The 26,232-nt window shown below is 45.9% G+C and overlaps 1 protein-coding gene across 2 annotated transcripts in view; it reads left to right on the forward strand.

Annotated features, from left to right (window-relative positions):
- CALN1 (calneuron 1) overlaps nt 1-26,232 on the forward strand; it is a 488,233-nt gene that overhangs the window by 27,152 nt on the left and 434,849 nt on the right. The window contains exon 2 of one of the 2 annotated variants that reach the window (XM_032872377.1): nt 2,493-2,682. The exons of the other annotated variant lie outside the window; for it this stretch is intronic. Coding sequence (XP_032728268.1) covers nt 2,564-2,682 — 119 coding nt within the window. The 5' untranslated portion in view covers nt 2,493-2,563. The remainder of the gene's footprint in view (nt 1-2,492; nt 2,683-26,232) is intronic. 2 annotated transcript variants of the gene reach the window in all.

Here is a 26,232-nt window from a genome sequence, read left to right on the forward strand (position 1 = left end):
GTGGAGGGCCTCTTGGTGTCCCTCATGGTGCATCAGGCCAGCTATGACCTAGAGAGGAGCATTCTGGTGAGATGGCTTCTGGCTGGACCAACCAAGTCCCTTTCTGGCTGAGGCGCCAGCCCCTGGCTTTGTGTTTCTCTGGCACAGCGTGAGTGCCGCAGGGAGGGGCACCAGAGGCCAACTGAGCAGCAGGAGAAATCGTTCCTTATGGGAAGCTGCCACCCCCAGGGCCCAGGACTCCTGTCCAGCTGTGAGCAAGTTCCAAGTAATTAAGTGGATGGGTTCTAATGCCCTTGTGACCATCAGCATGGACATCCTCTGCTGAGAGCTCCTGGCAGGCCTTATTGTGGTCTTGGCTGCCAGAGTAGCACTGGAGGGTGTTCCTGTTCTGGCGTCCACTCCGCCTGGAGGGGACTGATGAGGGAGGCGACTCAACACATCCAGAAGTTCTTGTATATGGGGGGTGCTCGCTCTCTTTCAAAATCGACATTTGCTACCAGTCACAACGTTGATGGTGCTAGGCCTTTCATGGCCACTAAAGTAATAGGTCACTTTTCTTTTGCGTTTCTACTGTAATGACCCAGGAAACTTGCTTTTCCTTTTTAACTTAACATGACAACTGAAGGTGACAGAAAGAGTTTAGATGTGTGTGCAGCACGTGCGGGCAAGTGGGGGCTCTAGTGTGTGTGAACCTGAGTTGTGTGCGTATGTGTGGGAGGGTGCCTCTGGGTGCTCATGTCGATGGGGCAGTGCGTACAGCTGTGTGGCTGTGGGATGAGTCCTCCTTGTTGTGTGTGGGTTTGAGGATAGGGGCTGGGTGTGGGTCTGAGATTACACAGAGACCGTTATAGGATGTCTCTTTGTAGGGGATCTCTGCGGCCCCAACCTTTGGGGATTTCCAGCCCAGTCACACAAAATAGAGCCTCACTTTTTGGGGAGAGTCCAAGTCACATGCCACAACTCTCAGAGAACCACAGATCTTATGTCAGGATTATCCAGAGACCATTGTCCAGATGGTCTAGACTGACCTAGATTATGCAGGTTTCCGGTCCAGGTGGAAGTTGCAAGCACATAAGCACATCGTCAGTTAACAGGACTGTCATTCATCATTCCAGGAGCTGACCTACCTTGGGCATAGGGCAGAGCCTGTCTCACGGAGCAGGGATGGGGCTGACATTCAATGCCTACCATGCAACAGATTTAAAACCATCCTTTACAACAGTGATAACATCCACACACACTCTTCAAGGCTTTGTGTCTCTTAAAGGCATTTTCTGAGCCTCATCTCCTCTGGGCTGGTTTCTGCAGGGGATGCTTCTAGGACCTGGAGGGACAGCTCTCAGCAGAATCAGAAGGCTGCTCTAGAGCAGGGAGCCTTTCCCAGGAGGCGCTGTGCAGGCGCCAAGTGAGGAATGGAGACTCATCCGTCTTTGCCAGGAGAGGCCAGCGCCTGCTGTACTGGGCAGACCTCCCCCCAGGCCGGCTCTTTCAGACAAGGGCTCATGCAGGGTGACCAGAGCTTGCTTGGTTCATCACCAAGGTTCTCCCAGTTAAACTCTCCGTACCTCGCATCTCTTGAGACTCTTTGTTTTCATTTCCTTTTAACTTCAATATGGAACCAAAGAGAGCCTATATCGATTAAATGTTAGTTCAATAAATGTTTGTTTCACAGCAGTTATTTTAAGGTTGTCCCTGCGTGGACCCACAGGACACAATGTACATCTGAAGGACTCCCTGCCTGGAGCTTTTCTCAACGCAGTGTTGCCAGGAGAGAGGGAAAATATTTGGACAACCTCAGAAGTGGGCACAGCTGAAGGGTGCCTTCAGCCCAGCCAGGTACCCTCACCTGAGCCTAGATGTAAAGGGCGAGTAGGGATTAACCAGGTGTTGGAGAAAGAAGAGAGATGAGGACAGGAGGGACCCCAGAGGCTCCATACACGTGGGAAGCAAGCCTGACGGCAGCTGGTAAAGGGATGCTAATTTTGGGTGCCCCTTGTTTTGTCCAAGGAAGATGGAATGACGTTGCCCCGGGACTGTGAGCAACGTCACGGGCTTGGCAAGAATCTTCTCCCTGGGATGGCTATTTCTAACTTCTGGTCCCATTTGTTTCTGTGGCTCTGCTGATGTCAACAGCAAGGCAACAGATCGTGCTGGCAAGGTGCTGGGCTTTCTTGCAAGGTGCAGTCGTGTTGGAGGGTCTATGGCTCTCCACGTGGCTTCTATTACAGCAAAGCCCTTGGGAGTGTGAACGGAAAAGTACCTGTAAATATTAAGGTTGGTTCCAAAAACACATTATCGGTTGGTTGTGTAATGCCCTCGGGTGACGTTGAGGCCTTGTTCATAACTAAACATCTGTCATGACTGTAATGACTCATCTTGTGCCACTGTCTTGTCTCAGCACGGAAGGGAGGGTGCGGACCACCGAGGCGGCTGACTTGAGTAAATAACCCACCAGCAGGTGCCGGCAGTAAGTTTCTGTCAACTCCTTGCAGAGCGTGCGTCTCCGCCGACCTTCCCTTGATGGGCTCACAAACCTCTCTGAGAACATCGCTCTGGACCTCCGATGCGGCTGCCTGAGCAACCTGGAGAGGGGAAGCCTGAGAATGAGGAAAAGGGGGGCAGAGGAGCCCCCGGAGGGGGAGAGGAGCCGCCGAGGAGCCAGGTCCCCGACTTCCCCACTTGGCAAGTCTTCTTCCCCCAAACCCCCCGGAGAAAGCGCTTTCTCGAGTGTTTGCTCAGGACTTGATTGTTTTCAGCCCTCAGGTAGGGGGTGGTGCGGGGACTGGGAGCATTTGCTGCTGCTGAGTGTCCCAGTGTGGGCAGGGAGAGGACGCTCCACCCCTCAGGGAGGGTCCTGGGAGGATGGGTGTCCCAGCTGGGTGCCAGATCCTGGGAGGATGGGTGTCCCAGCTGGGTGCCAGGTCCTGGGAGGATGGGTGTCCCAGCTGGGTGCCGGGTCCTGGGAGGATGGGTGTCCCAGCTGGGTACAGAGATCGTACCATTTGCCTTGAGCCTGATGGGTTCCCATTGACTGTATCTGAGACGTGTGGATGGGGCAAGGGGAGGGGTTTGAAAACTGCCCTTCTCAGGACTGATTAGGTTGGAGGGTGCTCATTAGGGCAAGCAGAAACAGAGGTCACTTACAGAGTGCGCACCCTGGGGCTGGGTGGGAGCGGAAGCCTGGCAAAGACAATCTCAGTGAATCCTCATGGTAACCCCAGAGGAGGATTATTAACCCCATTTTTACAGGAGAAAAGACAGACATTCAGCAACTTGCTCCAGACGGCACAGACAAAGGTAAAGCCAGGATTCCTACCCAAATGTCTCTGCGTCCAAAACGTACATTTGTAACCACCGGCCTACCTCCCTCTCCCCACTTACAGGTGAGGAGGTCAGTTCAAGGGCGAGGGGCTTTATGTGCTCTAAGCCACAGTTTTCCTGGGGTTCGATTCTGCTTTTTCTTTTCCTTGGAGACATTCAAGGATATAAAAACTCAAGAGGAATTTCAACTCTAGGTGGATTTGGAGGGAGGGGGATTGTGATGTATGTGATGCTGGTGTCGTTGAGGTGGTCTGAGGTGAGTCGTATCATCAGATGTTCTCAAATGGTCTCCCAAAGACCTTTTGGAATGGGCTCTCGAGCCCTCTCTGCCACCAGCAGCCAGAAGTGGTCAAAAGTGCCAGTGGTGGGGGCCATGAGTTCATGGTTGGGCTGCGGGGGATAAAAAGGAAGTGGGAATATTTCAGGGGACTACGGCTCCTGATTTTCAGTAGTTTGTCCCTGGGGCTGGGGGCTCGACAGCAGGGCCCAGCACAGAATGCTGTAAGACTCTATCCAGAACCTTCTCTAACACAGCTCGTTGTTTGGGAAATCAAAGCTGGGAGCTGACAAGACCCTTGGCCAAGGGCGTGTTATGCTGAAGGGCAGGCTTGGAGGGTTGGCTCAGGAGGGTTGGCGAGGTGTGGGAGGATGATCTGGGCTGGGCCTCCCCGTCCCAGCCCACCCCTTCGAGGAGAGGAGCCCGAAGAGGGGACTGATCCAGTCCAAGGGTGAATTTCCGGTTGGCCTTTGCTCAGCCTGGGATAAGTGATAGACTGCTGGGTGCTTGCCCTGAGAAAGTCGGGGGAGGGCACATTGAGGGAAGGTCAGGACTGGGGCAGAGAAACACTTCTGCATGTCCTGTGTGGGCTGTGGCAAATGGCAAGTGTGGCTGGTGCTACAGAGGGAGAGGACAGTTGTCTACCCTAGCGGCCACGAAGCTGTCATGCAGGAAGTAACCAGGGAGTCCGACGGAGTCAGACTTCTGCTCAGCATGTTTGGACACAAAAAAATATTTCCTCATTTGTTCCTGTGGCTTTGGGATTTAGAATTTTTTAGCCAGACTTGTGATGGGCATGCATTAGACAGTGTAGGTACACCTGTCTCCGGGGGCAGCAGTAGCCCAGGCAGAGCAAATCTGCTTCTCCCATGCCTTCTCCCTGGGGGGTGGCATTCATCCTTTTTGGACCCCAGGCTGAGGGTCTCTATGGCTCCAGGATGGTTCCCATCACAGATTCACACCCACGCCCACCACAAACGTGCGTTTGCTGACTCCTTCCTTGGGGGCACACCCACACATTTCTCAAAGATTTCCTTATGCAATAGGCAGAAGGAGAAGATTGAGATGTGGCCATGGGAGTGGCTTCCACTGTCAAGGTCTCGGCACAAAGGCTGGGCACGGAGGGGAAGGGAACACAGCCTGCGGGACATGTCCTCATGTCAGTCTCCAGCAGCGATGACTTGTGGAGCACATAGTCTCCTTGTCCTTTGTTCCTTAGCTGCAAACCTCCTTCAGAGAGTACCGTATTGGGGCCTGCAGAGTGTCAGGCCCTCCCCAGAGGTGCTGAAGCGAGCTGGGCCGTGGCCCATGTGCTCACACCTGATACAGGCAGAGTAGACAGAATTATAAAGCAGGGAGGCATCTCCTCGATGTGTCCCATCTACCTGCCCCAGGCCATTCTCACACCTCCTGGTACCATTTTGGTTGCAAGTAACAGAAATCAGGTAGAAGTGTCCTAAATGAGAAGAGGAACATGTTTGGAAGACTTCAGGCAGGGGTTGCGGGTGGAGGGGCTGCCTCCGAGACTCCAAGACCTCAAACGGGGCTGGAATGAAGGCCTGGGTGATACAGAAAACCCAAGAAAGCTGCTTCTATCTGCTGTCTGCATGTCTCCAGTCTCTCTGTCCATATGAAAATCATTCTTGCCAGATAGCTGCCAATTTTGGCAACCAGCTTCAACGGAGAGTCGGTATGGTCTCAATTCCAAACTCCCTCTCTGCTCATTGCTGTCCACTCCTGATCAAGATAGCAGTCAAAGGGAGGAGAGTCAGAGGGTAAGCACTTGGGTGCTTCTGCTATAAATACATGGATGGAAGAGCAAGGCAGTGACCAGAGAAGTAGGTACTTTGTCAACTCAGCCCCTTGAGGTATTGGCTTTTGTATACCATTCTTGAAGTTGGCTGGCCATCCTTTAAGCGGTGGTAATGTGCTTGCTATTAATGCTCTAAGCTAGAGCATTTAAAAGAAGGTGGTCCCCAGAGGAGAGAATTCAATAACGGAACCAAAAAAATCACTAATGGAACCAAAGCGATGAGGTAGATAAAGCTGGCTAGCGGCACTAAGTGCCGTGTGGAAAGAAATCCTACGTAGAGGGCAGGGACTGGGTAGGGTACCCCCTTTATACCTCCCGGTTTTTCTCCCAGATCTCCTCCTGCAATTTATAAAAGAATTCTACAGACTATCTAATCCTGTCTTTGCCAAGTTGTAGGTAGACTTTCTCTTGACATACCTGAAGAACATGCCCTACAGATGGGGACCTCCTTCACTTCTACTTCATTTCTTTGATCCCTGCGAGGGCATAGGTCGTGAAGACTTGACTTGCCTCTAGCCAGGGTGCTCACTCCTCAGCCTGGAAGACTGAGGAGGGGTCCTTCCTCTTTTGTCCAGACTTTAGACTAAGTCTAGAGCTGACTCATGGATACTCAGTAGGCCCAGAAGATCAGCTGGAAGGGAGTCCCCAGGAGTGGAGAGATGCCCAGGTAGCTTCAACAGATGACAGCTCAGTAAACAGCCCTACCGCCGTGGTGCTGCCCCAACCCGATCTGAAGGAGGCTTTTCTAATATGGGGAGAAATGGATGTGCACTCTTGATATATGAGCTAAAAATAGCCCATGTTCCAAACAAAGTGTTTTTAGTATTTTGAAATGAAAACATGTAGACAAAGCAAGGATTCAGAATGCGTGACTCATTAAACTGCTGACTCTGAAAGCAATGGAAATTCAAAGGGACTTTTTCTTTCCGTATTTCTCCCTCCCACCCTTGCTTTGAATAGCTTATAAAAAGAGTCTCTACATAAACAGGACCCATCAGCTCCTCCATGATTTAAGGTCCTGCACAGTGAGAGGCAGAAGGGACTCCATCTCCATGGCCTGCTTACTAAGCTGGCCTCCCTAGCTGGGCTGGAATTGGCCAGAGGCCCCCCACTGCCCCCAGCATGCCCGTCCTTGTTTTCCTCCTCATCCTCTCTGCACGGTCCCTAAAAGGTGTCTAGGGAATTCCATGGCACCTCTGGGGCCACTGCTCCCTGCTGGATCTCAACAGCACTCAACTCATCGGCCATAACCAGGATGCCCCATCGCCAAGAAGTGGCTTCAGGGATGTCTTAGGGGAGAGTGCGTACCGTATGGTGCCTAGCGGGAGGCAGCTGTGGGCAACTCCATCAAGTCACTGGATGGTCTTGGGCTCATCGTGGGGTTGGGAAGGGTTGGGCCGCATCAGTGTTGGTGTATTCGGGCCCACAGAAACCTTTCTATGGTAAGTCTTATGGGGAATTCGGTACTTAACGCAGAGAAGAGGATCTATTCTCAGTGGAGTAAGGTGTGTGTGTGTGTTTGTGTGAGCACGCGTGTGTGATTGCGCACACTTGGGAGAATGGGGAGGTCCTCCAGGAGCCCTGAGATAAAGAGTGATGTGTTACCCCTGAAGAGGCTGTTGGGAGACCTCCACATCACCAACCCTTAAGAGCTGTGTAAAAATCACCTCCAGGCCCTCCTAGTTGCCATCACATGCTTTACTGCTGATGATCACCACGATTCTCAAATGCCTTACTCGCTGGTTAGCGGCTTGTCGAGAGTCTTGTGTCTGTCCTGAGTCCTGGTGTTGTATGAGGAAACTAAGACGGCCCTTGGATTACCAGTCAACATTTTCACCTCATGGTGCCTCCACTTCAACTCCAGTGACTTTCCTCCCTCTCAGCCTTCACTCCCATGGCCTCAGCCATCCTCTTGTCACCTTCGGGAGTACCTCACCACTGAGAGCTCACACGAGTTCTCCTTTCTTGGACAATCTGCTTTATAGCTGTTTATGATTGCTTTTCCTACTTCAGGATGTGGGGCCTGTGAAAGAAAATCCTACACGGCTATGGGGTCTGCGTGGGCGACCTTACATACGCACAACCTCCAACCCCAGTGGGTGCTTGTTTGGCTCAGGGGTTCTTCCAGGGGTCAGGTCCCCTCCCCATTCTCCACCATGACTGAGTCAACCCACTCTTCTAAAAACAATGTCACTTCCTCCTTCCCCAAGAAAACAAAGCTCCCAGGAAGAAACTTCCTCAACCTCCAGCCCACTCTCCTCTCTCCTTTTTTGCGTTCGTGTTCATTTCCCCCCCCCTGCCCATCACCGTGGAGGAGGGTTCCCCCTACCAGTCCAAGGACCACCTACCACATGTGTGCAGATGTCTACTTCCTCCTCCACTCTCTCAGGAACCTTATTCCTTCCATCTTACCTCCTCTATTATTCGTCAATCTCTTTCTTCTACTAATCATAAACATCTGCTCTCTTGTCACTTATCTTTTAAAAAAACTGATAGGTTACAATTTTCCTCAAACTTCTTGAAAAATCTGCCGATGCCTGTCTTAATTCTCCACCTTTCCTTCACTTTTCTCCCCCAACTCACAGTGGTCTGGCCTCCATCCCTGTCAGTCCGCTGGTCCTAGTCTGGCTGGAGGAAAGGACACTGTTAGAGGAGAAGAAATAAGGCCAAGATATGGGCCAATTCGAACTTCAGCTCATCAAATTTACCAGGGGAGTTTACAAGCTCTATGTTTGTGGGCTCTGCCTACTAAATCAAGAGCTTTTCAAATAGAACCCAGAAATCTGCTGCCCCCTGTCCCCTTTTCTTTGGGACGTTCACTGACAGCCTGCCAGGTCCCCGCGCCCCAGCTGGGAGGGTCCCCCCTGCCACGGCGTCACGTCCATAAGCGTGTTTTGTTCTCCCTTGTTACACCGGCCACTTCTGGTCTCCTCTCATCCTTCTGGTCTCAGCCATCCAGTCGGGACAGCAGAGGATCTTAGCTGCGAATCTTACAATCACTCATTCTTGGGGAGACTGTCTGACCCCATCTTGGGATTTCTCTTCCCCCCCGACCTATTTATTCCAATGATTCCTCTAACATGACGCATAGCAAAGTGATGAGCCTCTGAACATCACGTAAGTCAATATTCCTCTGAAAGGGCTTCATGCTAAGGAAGGTTCAGATGACGCTAGTGCTTTATCTACCTCTTGGAGAACGTCAACGCCCAGGACAGTCTTAGACATGCCCTACCGCAAAGATCGTGGTTTATCTTTGTTCAACCCAGCTTTTCCAGTTTGAGCCTGGAACACTGAGCGTGAATAAATGTGTGTGTGTAAAAGCCTAGAAGTCACACACTGCGTGCTTGTTTCCTCTTCCTGGGGCATGCTTGGTTCTCAGATCAAAGCACATGGGAAGAAACTGGAATATGGGGCCAGCAAACGTTCATACCGAAACCCATTCAGATGCCGCAAGCTGGTGCGCCAGGCTCTGTGCTGGGTGCGGGGACAGAGTGAGTCATCTTTCTCCTAATAGGCTCGTGGAAAAGATGGACTCGTACTCACCGTGGAGTTTGTGTGTTAGGATAAATTCACGCACGGGGCACGCTGAGGAGCATGTCACACGCACACACACGCTCACGCACACGTCCATACACGTGGAGGCAGCGGGACCACTCCGGGGAGCATCATTCATTTGCAAAACAAGGATGCGGCTTTGTGGCTCCCCCCGCGGCTGTACAAGACACATGGAGTAAATGAACATGTGTCCATCCACACTCGCCGTTTGTAGTTATTAGCAGTCACGCTGCTCCCGGGTATTTTTTCGCTTAACAGTTTATTACCAACGTCCTCTCCTGCTGCTGGTTCTTTAGGCCGCTCTGTTTCTGCTCCCACCAGCAGCGTCGCCATGAGCGTCTTTGTACAGTCGTCCTAGGAACCGGAGCGAGTCTAAATATACATTGTCTAGAAGGGAAATTTCTGGGTCAGAAAGTATACACACGTTTCCTCGTGCTGGACTGGCCAAATCACTCTCCGGAATTATCATACCTGTTTGCCTGAGGGAAGGACGTTGGAGGATGGGGTCCCTGGCGTGGAGGGAGTGGGGACAAGAGCGGAGAAGGACTGGGAGGTGGTAACGAATGCAGCAGCGTCCCTGAGGAAGTGAGAGGGCACAGGGCCAGAAGCACAGTCTTCACGGAGAAGAAACTTCTATGTGCACAAAGCATCCATCCCAGTCTGCACCGAAAATATTATACGTGGTCTTAGCTCACACGTTTCGATCGTTTTCACCTGCCTGGAGATTTTCTCCAAAATCATCCTTTCACCAAGGATCCGTTCGTTTTCTGTGTGAGTCTCTCTAATAAAACAATGACACAAATCTATGATTAACGTTGACGTTCATAAGGGGCGCCTGGGTAGCTCGGTCAGTTAGGCGTTTGACGTCAGCTCGGGTCGTAGTCTCGGGGTCTTAGGACCGAGCCCTGTGTTGGGCTCTTTACCTGGTGGGGACTCTCCTCGCCTCTCTGCCCTTCCTGCTGCTCTGCTCTCGTTCTCTCAAATAAATAAAATCTTAAAAAAGAAAACAACATTAAAAATTTTTTAAAAATAAAAAGACCCACATTGACATTAATAAACATCCTCTAAAGGCCCTCCAAGCTCAGTAACCCCGTTTGCCCCTAGGAATTTGCTTTCTTTGGAAGGGCTTTGGGCGTTAGGCGTCTGCACGCATGTCCTTCTGGCCCTTGCATCAGGACCAGCAGCAGACCGGGGCTTCCTGGCCTCTGGGATAAACCCAGCACACGCTCACGCACTGTCCGTGTTCCTTCTCAGCTGGAAATCTAAGACAGTTTAGTGTAAAACAAAAGTGGATACGTTATGGTGCGGAATGCTAGTTTTTAAGACAAAAAAACATTCAAAGAGGTTTCTTGCTGGCAAAGGGCTATTTTTGGACTATGACCCCATAATGATCCATCATCAGAAGCCCTTTTAGGAAAGATTTAGAATCGTTGGGATGTACCCAATGCATCCAGCACACATATTTGAGCATTTGGCTCCTACGGAGAAAGTGGGGCAGAGAAGGGGAGGGACGGGGAGGGCATCCCTTAAGTGTCTTGCTGCTGGCGGAAGACTGCAGAGAAATCGCATTTTGCCTCAGGATCAAGTCAGCCTTGCCCATCCCAGGGGCAAAGGCAACTGAGAGACACACCCAAGACCAATCCCACCGGTTGTCTCTCTTCCAGTCTGTGCCGCTGGAGCCACATCCAGCGCTCTACCTGCGGTCCACACGTGGCCACGGTTGGAGCCTCTCCCTCCTGGACCTCTTATCCCTCCTTAGTCTGGCTTGCTTAGTTTTGTGATAAACCCTTCCAGACCCGCTGGGACCATAAACCAAAAATATCTTATGCTCGTGGAGTCTGTGGGTCAGGAGTTCCGTGGGGACAGCGCCTCCTTGCTCCGTGACGTCCGGTGCTTCCATTGGAAAGACGCAGACGGCTGGGGCTTGGAATCGCTGGGTTGATTTTCAGGTTTGGAACCTGGGCTGAGAAGGCTAAGGGGCTGAGTCAGCTGGGATTCCTCCGAGTGACTCGTGCTTCTCATCCAGGGCCTCTGGGTGTGAGGACAAGTGTCCAGGGACAGGCCTTCTAGGAGGACCCGCTGGGACCTGGTTGGCCTTTTATGACTTTGCCTTGTAAAAATCCCTTCTGCCGTATTTTAGTGGTCAAAGCAGACTAAACCCTCCCAGATTCAGGCAGTGGGGGTCGAGACAGCTCCTATCAGGGGGAGGAAGTTCAAAGAATTTGGGTCAAAGAATTTGGTAAAGCTTTTTCTTCATGGATGCTGGGCCTTCTGGCGCCTGATCCCAGGGACGCCCCTCAGCTCCTGGGGGATGTGGGAGAACTAGATGCTGGGGCAGGTCAAGATAAGGGGCATTCCCAGTGCTCTGAGAATCCTGAGCGTGATTCTGAACATTATGTTAGAAAAGTGTTAGTCTCTTTAAGTTACCCAACCTGGTACATGCCATATGGGCAGAGACAGCAACGAGGACAGGTTTTTCAGGAAAAGTGGTAACGAGCGCATTCCGGGAGGGAGAGCGGCCGGGGCTCCCGACATATCATTATGCGAGTGGGGCCCTCCACGGCTCTAGGGGACGCTTGGAGGGTACAGTTAATTGGCTGCTGTTCCCACAGGCCTTTGATGAAACATACTTAAGGGAAAGCAGGAACGAATCCCGCTGCACTGCTCTTGGCTGAATGTCCGCCTCCCTCCCTTCCTGGGGTCGTCTTCTCATACTGTCCTTGGGGAACAGGTCGGCTTCGGGTCTGTTCCTGGGTCAAGCCACCCGGCACTGACTCTTGTTACCTGTTCCCACCCACGGGCCGAGCACCGTGTCAGCCCCGTGCACCTTCTCTGGGGGTTCACGCCCCAGTGTGAGGGGTCACCACCAGCCTGTGGGGCAAGGGTATGACGCCAGAGGGTGATTTCCCTCGTCGGACTCTCTCTCAAATCCCAGCAACGCCACAACACACAGCGGACGGATACCGACCATGGGTTTTACCGAAGGCTTAGGAGTAACCAGAGAGTTTCAGTTTAGGGGGGAACATTGCAGTCTACGAATACATCTTAGAGTCCCCCCAAAAACAAAAAAAATATTTTAAAGGGGTGTTTTCATGCTTGGATCCCTCTGGCAGTCTGGTGACGCCCGTGAGTTATGTTTTTCAATGCATGAACTAGAATAATTGAGGCAACAGCAAAGGAAATCGATTATATTTAAGTACACGACCAGACATTACAGGAACTAACGTGCGACACACTCCTATATGCGCTTCCTTGGGGCATTAAATAACAGACCTAGCAGCGGGAGCCGTAACTGTCACAATGTTGGAGTATCGCAGTCGTAAGTGTGAACAACAGTGTGGATGACTCACGACGGTGCCCTGGAAGGAAAACGAGAGGCAAAGTCAGTCCTTCCACTGCGTCTCGCGGCTTGTTTATGAGAAAACCTGGATTCCGTGCAGAGGTCAATGAAAACAAAGGTACGTTCTTCCCCATCCAACATCCAACATCATGGACCCCTCTCCTCTGTCCCGGCTCCCCCAGGGCGAGAGTCCCCCTGGGCCCAGTCTGCTGCGTTCCTTGGCCAGGTGGCCCGGCCTCAGGGCCAGCCCTGCCCCCTCATTTCCGGAGCCCGTGCTTCTCCCTTCAGCCCTCCCCAGGGCAAACCTCCCTCTCTCTGTAAGAAAACCCAGCCTCGGGGCTCCCGGGTAACTCTGTCGGTCGGTCGTGCGCCTGCCTCTCGATTTGGGTTCAAGTCATGCTCTCAGGGTCGTCAGATCAGTTCCACTCCGGGTGTGGAGCCTGCGGAAGACTCTCTCTCTCCCTCTCCACCAGCCCCTCCCCTGCCTCTCTCCTTCTGTCCCTCTCACAACAAAACCAAAAAATCCCCCCAAACCAACCCAACCTCTCCTCCAGGGCCCGTCTTCCCCCGACTCCGCCTCCCACACAGGAACGATCCACAGAACTCGATACCGACAGCAGATGATCGATAGGAATAAGAGGTTGGCAATTTTCACACCCTTGCACGTCTCTGTTACGGCTGAACCCGGGTCGAGAGACTTCTTACCCCGGGCTGGGCGGCAGAAAGGTGACGTGTCAGGAAAGCGCTAGGCTTCAAGGCCGTGCTGCACGGACAGAAACTTTGCACAACCAAAGGCTGCAGAGAGACTCAGACCTTCGACTCCTCCCAGTGTGAAGAGGATACATACCCCTGACCCCCTTTCCGGCTCAGCGGCAAGTCTGCAGCGAGGAAGAAGGAGCGCAGGACACAGGAGAAGTGGAGGAAACTTCTCTCCCTTTTCGGGTCTTGGGAGAAGGACAAAAGACAAGGAGGAAGCGGGAGAGCTAAGAAGGCTGTTCTGCTTCTCTCTCCCTCTCACCCCAGAGAACAGAGGCTCCTGCCTTACCTCTTCATGGGGACCCTGGGAGCCCACACACAGGGCACCCGCCTGGGATGCTGCCTTTGGTCTCATTAAACGTGTGGAGAAGGCAACCGAGTCATTGCCCTGAACCTCACTCAGTCACCGAGGGGCAGAGACACTGAATGAAGAGCCGGCACACCGAGATGTCTCCAGAACAGAGGATGTGTGTAGACACCCGGGCCACCCCCGGTCGGAGGGTGAGGCACAGACTCAGCATAGAACCGAAAGGGGGTCGCACGGTAAGGGCAGATCCCAGGATCCTGTAAGAGCTGCGTGACGAGAAGGAGCCCCATGTTGTCAGTTCCAAGCTTCAGGTTCGGATGGGTGAGGAGGACGCCCGTGGTGGTGTGGCAAGACACGTCACCTGGGAAGACACTATGAGGGGTTAAACATTTTTAAAAATAAACTTATTTTGGGGAACACTCTTAGATTTGCAGAAAAATCAAGAAGATGGTACAGAGTTCCCACATTTGTAACACTCAACTTTTTCACGGTCGTTTCACTATGAGGATGGTATACTTAATGAATGGATATTGACACAGTATGATGGACCAAGGTCCAGACTTTATTCAGATTTCCTTAGGATTTTATCTAACATCCTCATCTCTTCCAGGACCTCATCCAGTATGTGCTGGTATATCTACCTGTCCTGTCTCCGTAGGCTCCTGTTGGTTCTTACCATTTCTCAGACTCTCTGTATTTTTGACGACCCTCTAGTTTTGAGGGGTATTGATTAGGTAGTTTGAATGTCCCTCCACTGGGATTTGTCTAATGTTCTTCCTATGATTATACCGGGGTCATGGGTTTTGGGGAGGAAGACCGTGGAGGTGAAGCGCCATTTTTATCACATCATATCAAAGGTATATACTATAATCTTGACTTATCACTGTCCATGTTGACCTTGACCACCTCGCTGAGGGGTGTGTCAAAATTCTCCACTGTAAAGTCACTAATTTTCCCTCTTTCCACGTTGTACTCTTCTAAATCCTTTTTCCTAAAGTATAGTCAGCATTCGATGCTAATATCAGTTTAAGTGCATGACACAGCGGCTTGACAATTCCACACGTTGCACGATGCTCCCCACAATTAGAGTCACCATCCGTTCCCATACACTATCACAATGTCATTAGCTATATTCTCCATGCTGTACTTTCATCCCATGACTTATTTATTTCACAGCTGGAAGTTTGTACCTCTAGTCCTCTTCCCTTCTTTTGCCCACCCCCTACCCGTCTCCCCTCTGGCCCATCCCCTACCGGTCCCCCTTCTGTTTCTGGTTTTTGTTTTTGGTTCTTCTGCTTTGTTTTTCAGATTCCTTGTATACATGAAATTATGTGGTATTTGTCTGTCTTTCTCTGACTTATTTCACTTAGTATAATACCCTTTAGGTCCATCCATGTTGTCACAAATGGTAAGATCACATTCTTTTTCATGGCTGTATAATATTCCACTATTATACATAAATTGTCTATGGGGGGGTTCCCCGTCTTTATCCATCCATCCACTGATGGACACCTAAGTTGCTTCCAGGTCTTGACGTCTGTAAATAATGCTGCAGTAAACGTCGGGTGCATGGATCCCTTTGAACTCGTATTTTCACTTTCTTTGCGTGAATACGCAGTAATGGAAGCCCCGGATTACGCACTGTGTTCTTGGGAGGAAGCTGCTATGCTGAGACTACACGTAGGAAACGAGGAGTCATGCTCCCTCTTGGTCTTTGTGGGGACAGAGTATCTACATAAACTACCTGGAATTCTGTAGAGGAGGTTTTGCCTTTATTCAACCCTGAGTTTATATACATATGGACCTGTGGACATTTATTTTGTATTTTGGGTAATAATTCAATACAGCTTTGTTGTGCTGCTCAAATGGTTGCCGCCTTGGCCGCTGGGAGCTCTTGGCTCCCGTGTTCTGAGCCCTTCCTTACTTCCTGGCACAGAAGATGCTCCAAGCTCGGCGTGCCCGCTGCAGCACGCTGGCCCGCTTTCTCCTAGTAGAGATTGATGCTAGAGACCAGCATCTGAGCCCCCTGTGCGCTTTTCTGCCCCCGAGGTATTGTTGGCTCCGGGCCCTCCCCCTGGGCAGGGCGAGGAATGTATGTGTGTGCATTAACCTACTTTGGCATATGTGTCTACGCGTGTTTCTGTGTGTAACCACCCGTGTCCGTAGTAAGCCAGACAGGGGTCACTCTGCTGTCTTCCGCTCTAATCCCTTATCACGCAGGTCGGTCTAGCCGCCCGCCCTTCCTTACCGACCCGTAAACCCCCGCTTCCACAGCGAGAAAGCGGGTTCCTACCCATCCGTTTGCCTGTTTAACTGCGACACAGTCCGAGTCGCATCAGACTCGTGTGGGAAACATCAAAGACAACGCTTCTTTGTGCAATTCCCCTGCCCTGAGTGGGCCAGATGCCCTCATTTGTGGAGGTGCTTGTGTCAGCACTGCCCCCCCGCACCGTCCCTGCAGGGAGCTCGCTTCCTACATTTGAACACAGATTGATCGGTCGCATTCTGCATTCCGTCCTCAGGTTCTGCTGACCTCCTAAATGATTTTTTAAAAATTTGCATACATTAAGGTTCACTTTTGGGCTGAAGTTCAGCAGATCTTGACAGATGCATGCCGTCACACACCCGCATTATCGCATCCTGCGGAATAGTTTTGCTGCCCCCAAAACACCCTGTGCTCTGCCTACTCGACTGTCCTCCTTCATCCCTGAACACCGGGCAACACCGACCTTTCTATGTCTGCGGACTTTCGCCTTCCCAGAATGTCCCTTCCTTGGAACCCTACCGCCTGCGGCCTTTCCCAGACTCCTTTCACCCACGGATGTCTGTTTAAGATCCATCTCTCTCTCTCTTCTTATGGCTCGATACCTCATTTCTTTTCATTGCGGAACAACCTTCCACCCAATAAATGCACCGCAGTTTGCTTATCTCCACACGCCCTGAAGGACGTCTCAGTTGCGTTCAGTTTTCGGTCACTAGGAGTGAAGCTGCTGTCAGTCCGTAGATTTCTGTATAGATGCAAAAATGCTTTCAGTTTACATGTAGATCATAAATAATGTCGCGCCATAAACCTGCTTGCAAATTTTTGCGTGGACGTATAGTTTTGATTCTTTGGGTGACTACCAAGGAGCGCGACTGCTGGAGAGCATGACAAGACCATGCTGAGCTTTGTAGGAAACCCCCTAATGAGGTGGACGTACCAGTTTTGCAGTCCCACTGGCCGGGAAGAGAGTTCTTACGGCGGCCGGCTTCGTGAGCGGTTTAAATTCTCATTTTTGGTTTTGGATTTCAGCCATTCTGATACATGTGTAGTGGTTTTCATCGTTGTCGTAGTTTGTATTCCCTGATGAGGTATGATGTGGAGCATCTTTCCATATTCTTATTTGACATCTGTATATTTTCTTTGATGGGGTGTCTGTTCCAATCTTTTCTCCATTTTTTTTCATCAAATTGCTTGTTTCTTTTTTATTGAATTTCAAGATTTCTTTCTGTATTTTGGCTAAAAGTCCTTTGTCAGATATGTATTCTTTCAAATATTTTCTCCCAATGTGGGTTTGTTGTTTCATTCTTGTGACGGGACCTTTTGCAGAGCATACTATTTTAATCCTAATGAAGTCCCACTTACTTTTTCTCTCACGGATCATGCTTTAGGTGTTTTATCTGGAAGTTCATTACCAAACACAAGGTCACCTAGATTCCTCCTATATTTTATTCTAGAAATTCTGTAGTTTCGTGTTGTATACTTAGGTCTATAACCTATTTTGAATTAATTTTATGAACCTGTGTCTAATTTCATTGTTTTGTATGGAGATGTCCAATCGTGCCGGCATCAACACATGCTTTCATTCTCCCTGTGGCCTTCTGGTCTCCCAGGAGTGGACCTTGGGTAGAATATGGACCCATGCACACATGTGCAAGCACTCACTCACCTCCCAAACACAAGCAGTAATTCCCAGAGATAGTTCAGCATAAGTCCTTATAAAAGAAGAAAAACTATTTTATTAAAGGCAATATAACCTGCCAAATGTTCCCTGCTCATCACGGAGAAAGTATCTTCCTCCTTCTTTTGCTAAGTCATACTCAGGGATGCATTTGTGTACAAGAAATGGGTATGGTTGTGACAATGATGCGACAACAGAGCCAAGTGCTTACTTTCACTGTGGATTGGAAATTAAGCTGTGAAATCATCACATTTTTCCCCTGGACTGGCAGGAGCCAATTTTTGGATAGGGCTTTTCTCTTCTCTAGTGTCCAGACTCACCCCCAGCCTTTCTCAGAGCAACCCCTGGGAGGGGAGAATAAAGTCATGTGCTTGCAGTTCCACAAGGACCTTTCCTGCCAGCTGTTGGGACACAAGTGAAGAGAGTGTCACATCAGTCCTGCTCTCCAGGGCTCACATTCTAACTCAAAATAGACCTGAGTTGCAAATGCAGTCGTAACAGTCACCAAAGAGCACCTTCCTGCCTGCCTGCGCTCACTCTCGGGGAACGCAAGCTTCCTAAAGTCTTCGAGGCTCTTCTCACACGGTGCTGTGCCCAGGCTCTCCTGACCCTTGGCTGACAGTTGTCATTTTCTTCCTTCCATCCATCGTCTTTTACCATCAAGGTACCACCTCCTCTCCCTGAACCTTTGCTGCCTGACACGAAAGTTGCTGTTGCTGATCCTCATGGAGGTGACCGGTGCTGGCACTCGGCTGGACGATGCCCACGGAGGCCAGTCCGCTGAACGGCTGATCAGCAACACGTACGGTTTTGATTTATCTTTGCGCCTTTCCAAGAGGCTTGGGGTCTCTTTGTTGCATTTTGTGCTGTGTTTGGCCTTTACCTTCTAGTGATTCCCACCCTCCCCACCGTTCCTGAATTTCAAAAAGTTTTCCAGCACAGTTATTACACGTGAGTCTCTTCTTACTGACTGTGTCAGGATGCTGTGGTCCATTTTGATCTTCATACTTACCTTTAATCAATTTAGAAAAAAAACTTTATTTTTTTAATTCCCTCTTTTCTGTAGCTTAGGTTTATTCCTAGGGAACACGTAATGCTTGGGTTGCGTCTCTATTTCTTTGCCCTACATACCTAATATATTTCCTTGTTGACATGCGTAACCTTCATCCTTTCTTTCCGCATTCTTTGTCCTTTTCTTCTGATTTTTCTCCCATAGCAAAGCCTAGATTTATTTTTCAGCGAAACATCCATCCTTCGTCACCTCTAATGAGCATTTTTATTCTGCTGCCAGACATTTCCTTCCTTTCCCCACTTGTATCTCTGCCTTTGCCTTGGTTTTTTCCTCTCCCCATCCCAAGGTCACAAACCTCATGCCTTCCTTATCCTTTATCATGAGCCCAAGCACATGGCTTCTAAAATTTACCTGTTTCCTGAGATGTCATCTTCAGGAATAGGCTCTTTTTTGAGCCTCCTGGGCCACATGTTCCCACATGTTATGATGTTGTCTGATAGGCTCCACGTTCGGCTTTTTCATTCTTACTGAAGCTTGGCACTTACCAATTTGCGGAATTTAACTAGTCCCCATTTGGTCTGGGGCTCTGAGACCTGTGTGGGATGTTTTATTTTTCTGATTATTGGATTTCCAGACTCTTACAGAATTCGCAAAATTAACAAAAATGTGCACTGCTTTCAACTCTCCATCCATACTGCTTTTTCATATATTTTAATAACAAATATCTTACTTACAGTACTTTTGAATATGGAGAGATAGATGTCTTTATAGTTATGCATCTATATTTATCTATCACATATCTACCCACTTAAAGTTTGAGGAGCTGTCAGCTGGTGTCGCCCTTAATATTACCTTGATGCTAGGACATGGTAACCACCTCTCAGGTGCACAAAAACATTATATTATATATTATTATGTTATATCATTATATATTATTATATTATTTACTCACCTCATTTATTCACTCTTTTTTTTTTTAACCTCATTTATTCACTTCTTCTTTCTGCTTCAATTCTCTGCAAATCTTACAATGCAAGAAGCTAGGTATGCCTCCTGGTATCTGGTATAGAAGGAAAAGTAAATAAGATATTTGTTATTGAAATGTAGTTCATGAAAATCTTTGCAATATAAGTAGATATAATTATATAGGTAAAAATCATAACAATAGCCATTTCCCTATGGAGAGCTAAAAACATTACTGAAATAAATGAGAAATGTGATGGTAGTTAATTTAGATTTCTATGCACACCTTAGGTAACCGCTAAAATATTGATTGGTCCTGTGATCACGATAACGAGAGTACCTTCCAATCGTGTGAAGAACACTTTTCACTGGTAGCGTCCTATTTCTGCTGGATAGTTTTAGGCACATGTTTGTGCCAGTGGCATGGTGAAATCTGGTCTGTCATTTATACCATGTCCAGAGAAAAGTCTGACAGTTACCTAGAGTTGGCAGTCAGAATTCTGCACCAATGTAATGAAGGGAGTAGTACAATTTACAAAGGGGAGTAATTTCACTGGGGTAACTGTTGTATTAAATGAGATCATTCATAGAGAGCATTTAGCCCAGTGTTTGACATGTACCATGTGGTTAGCTAGCAGCATGGTCATTAATTGAATGTATGTTATCTAAGTTTAAACTCCTCAATATAACCTTTGAAATCTACCTTATTATCAGAAAAAATAAGAATACACCGTATTCACTAGGGTAGACTTTATCATAATAACCTAAAATCTTAGAGGCTTAATAAATAAAGTGTATGTGTCACTCCCATGAAGGATAATACAGTTGGAGACATGCTTCGCCCATCTGGGAGCTATGCCATGGGGAGCACGGGGCCTCCAGAGTCACATAGCAAGGGAGGAGAAAAAAGAGGAGACACACCAGCTTTTAACTGATTTTATGTCAAAGAGGTTTATATCACTTTAGCACACATTTCATTGGCTGGAACTAGTCATCTGGCACCAATCCAGCTGTAAGGGAAGACGGGAAATAGATCATGAGTCCTAACAGAGTCTACCACAGATGAGGACATAAAATTCTAGTTTTTAGATGTGTTTTTGACAAGACATCAATAACAATTTCATGTAAATTATGTCTATGTTTTAGAGAGGTATTAATTCCAGTCAACTCTGTGGGATGGCAAAACTCACAAATTTGTACTAATTCGAAAGGGGGAAATGTTACAATGTTTTGTCCCATTCAATACATGCAAGAAAGTCCTTATCTTGAAAATAGGTATTTCTAAAACAGAACTATAAGTCCCCAAATTCCCACTAAACATTGACCAATGTTGGAGGAAAATCATTTTGAAGAGGAACCAAAATTATTAGCTTTCTCATCTTCCCTTCAGTCTGGAACTGGCTTTCCCTGGAGCCAGAAGTAGATAGTAGGTCTGAATCAGAACCTGTCCAACATTCTCTGAAATTGCTTGTGCTGTAATACAAGCGGTGAACATATTTAATTTAAAAATAGGGTTTCAGGAGACTTCTGCTTCTGGTCAAGAAACAGCAACATGAATCGGATTTACCCTCCCACCTGAAACAATAACAATAGAAACTGGAAAATTCATGAAACAGTGGTTTTCACAGCAGCACAATAAAAAATGAATGGGAAAACCTGGGAAACAGGAAACAAATTGAGTACTACGATTGCAACAACATACTGCCTGAGGAGTTTCTAGGTCTCTGCACAAGGAGGATGGCAGAGCTTCAAAGTGCGGGTGGTGAAAACTGATAAGACTTCAAGGAGAAACAGACATATCCAAAATTATAGTTGGAGATGTTACACACACTTGACTTGAATAACACTACCATTCAACTTGATGTAATTAGAATTTGTAGAATATTCCTTCCAGTAACAGCAGAATGCTCATTCTTTTTTATGTGACTATGGAACATCTACCAAAATAGACCATATTACGAGCTATAAATAAATAACCCAAAAGAATCCAAGTCTTACGAGTTATGTTCATGAATCACAGTGAGATTAAATTAGAAAGCAGGCAGGCAGATAGTTGGGGGATAAAACCGGAAATATTTGGGAAATAAACAATGTACTTCTACATACGTACCCTACGTCAAAGAACTTGAAAGAGAAGTTGGAAAGTATGTTGAACTGAATGAAAATACGAATGTATCATATCAAAATGTGTGGAATATAGATAAAGTAGTACTTAAAGGAAAACTTTTACCACTAAACATCCATATTGGAAAAGAAGAAAGGTCTCAAACCCGTAATCTAACCTTCCATTTTAAGAAATTAGAAAAAGAAGAGAAAGTAAATCTAAAGCAAGGAAGGAAAGAATAAAGATCAAAAAGAAAAAAGAAAAATCAGGAAAAAAATCAATAAAATAGAAAAACAATAGATAATATCAATGAAACCAAAAAGCTGGTTCTTTGAAAAGATTGATAAAATCAAGAAGCTGCTAGCTAGATTGATAAAAAAAAAAAAAGGTGAAGTCAAAAATTACCAATATCAAGAATGAGAGAGGTAGCATCGTTACAGATTCTGTAGTTTAAAGAATAAAAATAGAATATTGTGAATAATTTTATGGCAGTAAATTTGACAGTGTAGATGAGATGCACTTATTTCTTAAAAGAAATACACACCACCAAGCCCACTCAAAAATAAATATACAGCCTGAATAGCGCTATGTCAGTCAAAAAAAATATGTTTGTAGTTAAAAATTACCCCCTCCTCCCTGCAAAAACCTCCAGAGCCAGATGACTTTGCAGGTAAATTCTACTAAACAAATTTAGTAAAGAAATAATGCCATTTTTACATAAACTTCTAAAAAAAAGCTGCATAGCAAAGATAATACTTCTCAACTCAACGAGCATTATCCTGATTGTTTAAACTCAACCAGCATTATCCTGATTGTTTAAAAGCAGACAAAAACATTACAAGAAAACTAAATACCTTTTATGAACATAGATGTAAAAATTCTTTATAAAATTTTGACAAATAAAATACAGCATTACATAAAAATAATACAACATAATCAAGTCGGGCAGCTTATGTAAAAAATCAAAGTTGGTTTGACATTCTAAAATCAATATTATTCACTATAAAACAGACTGAAAGAAAAAAATCATATAATCATCTCAATAAATGCAGAGAAAGCATTTGACAAAACCCAACATCTATTCCTGATTAAAAAAAAAAAGACTTTCAGTAAACTAGGAACAGAAGGGAACAGCCTCAACCTGGTGAAGAACATCTATAAAAAAACGTGCAGCTACCATCATCATAATGGTAGAAGACTGAATGCTTTACCCCTAAGATCAGGAACAAGAAAACTATAACCATTTTCTCGACTTCTATCTAACGTTGTACTAAGGTTCTAGCCTGTGTAATTAGAAAAATAAATAAAAGGCATCCAGATTGAAAAGGAAAAAGAAAAACTCTATTTACAGGTAACATGGTTGTTGTATTACAAATTTAGTGGCTTAAAATACCTACTTATTGTCTCACAGTGTCTGTAGGCCAAGAGTCTGGTTAGGTCTAGCTGGGTTCACTTTTTGGGGTCTCCAAAAGTTAAAATCAAAATATTCAGTGAACCACATTCTCATATGCGAGTCTGGCTAGGGAAGGCTCTGCCTCTTAGCCCCTTTAAGCTGCTGGCCAAGTTAATTTCCTTGACGCTATAGAATTCATGGCAGAGAGAGAGGGGAATGGGAGAGAGGGGGCAGTGGGAGGACAAAGAGAGAGAGAGAGACTTTACTACTTCAGACTCTGCCCTATAGATCTTTTAAAGGGATCACTTAATTAGTTCAGGCCCATCCAGGATAATCTCCTTTTTTGTTAACCTAAAAGTCAGCTTATTTGATATTTTCATTACTTTGCAACTTTGAAATTTAAATTTATCCCTTTGCCTTTGCCATATTCTATTTGTTAGAAGCACGTCACAGTTCTGCCTTTGCTACGGGGAAGGGATTACACAAAAGCATGGGTACTGGGAAGAGGAAAGGCAGGAGAGCCATCGTAGAATTTTGCCTACCATATTCACCTATGAAGAAAATCTAATGGCATTGTCAAAAGGAAATTCAGAGTTTTACTTGATGCGAATATTTTTTGGGCAAGAAATAAATTTTAAACAGGGAGACTTCAAAATCGAGAGGTAAGAAATTCAGCTCTCTGCAGTTGTAGCTCAGTTTATAAAACACAATGAGGAAGTACATGGTTTTGTAGGTTACTAAGAAATTTCTTTTCGGAGGAATAGCACTACATAAGCTTACTTCTTTGTAGACGATCAGCTAGGAAGCTACAAGGTCACCCTAACATGAAGAAAGCTTAAGTTTTAAGGTCAGAGTCAGCATTTGGGGAAAATCAGGACAGTGTAATGAGGCATAGTGGTGAAAGTGGATATTCCTGCCTGGTTCCTGATTTTAGTGGGAAAGACTTGAGTCTTTCACCATCAAGTATGTTCATCTTAGCTTTTTTGTAGGTGCCCCATATCAGGTTGAGGGAGTTCTCTTATATTCCTACGTTGTTAAGAGTTTTTTTTAGTATGGGTGGAGGTTGAATTTTGTCACCTTTTCTTCCCCCTGTATGTATTTATGAGATCATTTGCGGTTTTTGTTTTTTTTTTCTTTTGGTCTAGTAATATGGTAGATTACATTGATTGGTTTTTAATATAAGTAAACAGCATGGTTGTTTATGTTTCATTGTCCTTTCTGTTTTGCCAGATTTGATTTGCTGATTTATTTAAAGGAATTTTGCATCTACATTCATGAGGGATATTGTCTATGGTTTTCTTGCACCGTATTTTCTTTGTCTAGTTTTATTATCAGGATAATGTTGGCCTCCAAAAATGAGTTGGACAGTCTTTCCTTCTCTTCTATTTTCTGGCAGAAATTGTGTGGAACTCTTGTATTTGTTTCTTTAAAGGTTTGGTAGAATGGGATAGTGGAACCAGCTGGGTTGTTCATCACAAATTCAATTTCTCTAATAGTTATAGGACTATTCATGTTATGTATATCTATATATTTATGTCTGTATTCTAGTCATGGGGATACTCAGGTTATCCATATCTGTACCAGGTTTCATCGGTGATTTTGAGAATTTGTTGGTCTTCCCACCCCCCCCAAAAGATTTTTATTTATTTATTTATTTATTTGACAGAAAGAGACACAGCGAGAGAGGGAACAGAAGCAGGGGGAGTGGGAGAAGGAGAAGCAGGCTTCCTGCCGAACAGGAGCCTGATGTGAGGCTGGATCCCAGGACCTTGGGATCATGACCTGAGCTACCCAGGCACTTCAAGCATTTGTTGGTCCTTTTAATCCAAGGTCTTGCATCTATGTTGCCCATGCTATTTCTTATTACCTTTTTAAATGTTTACTAGATCTAGAGTGACATCCTTCTTTCATTCCTGAAACAAGGATTTGGTGACCTCTCTCTTTTTTTTCTTTTTCAGTCTTACTAGGGGTTGTCAATTTCATTATCTTCAATCAACAAGTTTCCAGTTTTATTGATTTTTTTCTATTGTTTTTGTTTTTAATTTTACTGATTCCCACTTTCTCTTTATTTTTTCTGCTTTGCTTTTCTCTAGAATGCTAAAGTAGAAGTTCATATTATTGGTTGGAGACTGTTTTTCTATTCTAATATAAGTATTTCATATTATGACTTTTCCTGTAAGCACAGTTTCATCCTACAAATGCATTTTAAATTTTGTTTAGCTTAAACTATTTCCTAATTTACTTTAGGACTTTCTTTTTGTCTCATGGATTATTTGGAAGTGTGGTGTATAATTTCCAATGCACTTAGAGATTTCCCATAATCATTTGTTACTGATTTAAGTCTAATTCTACTACAGTCCTAGATCATAGTCTGTATGATTTCAATTATTTTAACTCTACTAAGATATGCTTTATGATTCAGGATATAGTATAACTTGTTGACTGTTTCATGTGTACTGACAAAGAATATATATTATGTTCTTGGATTTAGAGCACTGTAAGTGTAAATTAGATCCAACTGGTTGATGGTGTTTTTTAGTTCTACATTTTTGCTGATTTCTGCTTTCAATTACAGAGAAAGAAATGTTGAAGTCTAATTATAATTGGGGGTTTTGTCTACTTTGCCTTTTCAGTTCTTCCAGTCATTGCTTTTTGTATTTTAAAGCTCTTTGTTATGTACACACACTAATTATACTTCTTGGTGAAGTCACCCATTCCAAAAAATATAATGTACTTTTCTGCCTGATAGGTTTTTCACTCAGAAGTCTATTTGTAACCTACCTAAATCGTTATATATGAAGTGAGTTTCTTGTAGACAACATGTAATTGGATCAAGATCTTTATCCATTCTGGCAATCTCTGTCTTTAATTGCACAGACTCCTTATATTTAAGATAATTATTAATACATTTGCACTATGTCTATAATTTTATTGTTTGTTGTATGTTTGTATCTTTTTCATTCCTCTGTTATCTCTCCTTTCTTCTTTTGGGTTATATAAATGCTTATTTTAGTATTTCACTCTAATTTATCCATTACTTTTTACTATATCTCTTGATACAGTATTTCTGCTTTTGCTCTAGGAATAACAATACACATATCTAGCTTTTTATAATCTAATTAGAAATCATATTTTAAATTTTGTATATTAAAAATTGATCTATTGACATACATGTTGCATAGCATAAAGTTCACAATTTTAAAGTATATAACTCAGTGGCGGATAGTATATTCACAATTTTGTACAACCATCGCGACTATCTAATGCTAGAACATTTCCATTACACCAAACAGAAATCCTATACTTCCCATTTCTCTCATCTCCCCATCCCATGGCAAATACTAGTCTATGTTTTGTCCATACAGATTGGCCTATTCTGGACCTTTTCTATAAGTTGGATTATACCATATGTGGCCTTTCTGTGTCTGATTTCTTTCACTTAATATACTG

The sequence above is a fragment of the Lontra canadensis genome, unplaced genomic scaffold, assembly GCF_010015895.1.
Source record: "Lontra canadensis isolate GAN:19392208 unplaced genomic scaffold, GSC_riverotter_1.0 scaffold45, whole genome shotgun sequence".
NCBI classification, from domain to species: domain Eukaryota; kingdom Metazoa; phylum Chordata; class Mammalia; order Carnivora; family Mustelidae; genus Lontra; species Lontra canadensis.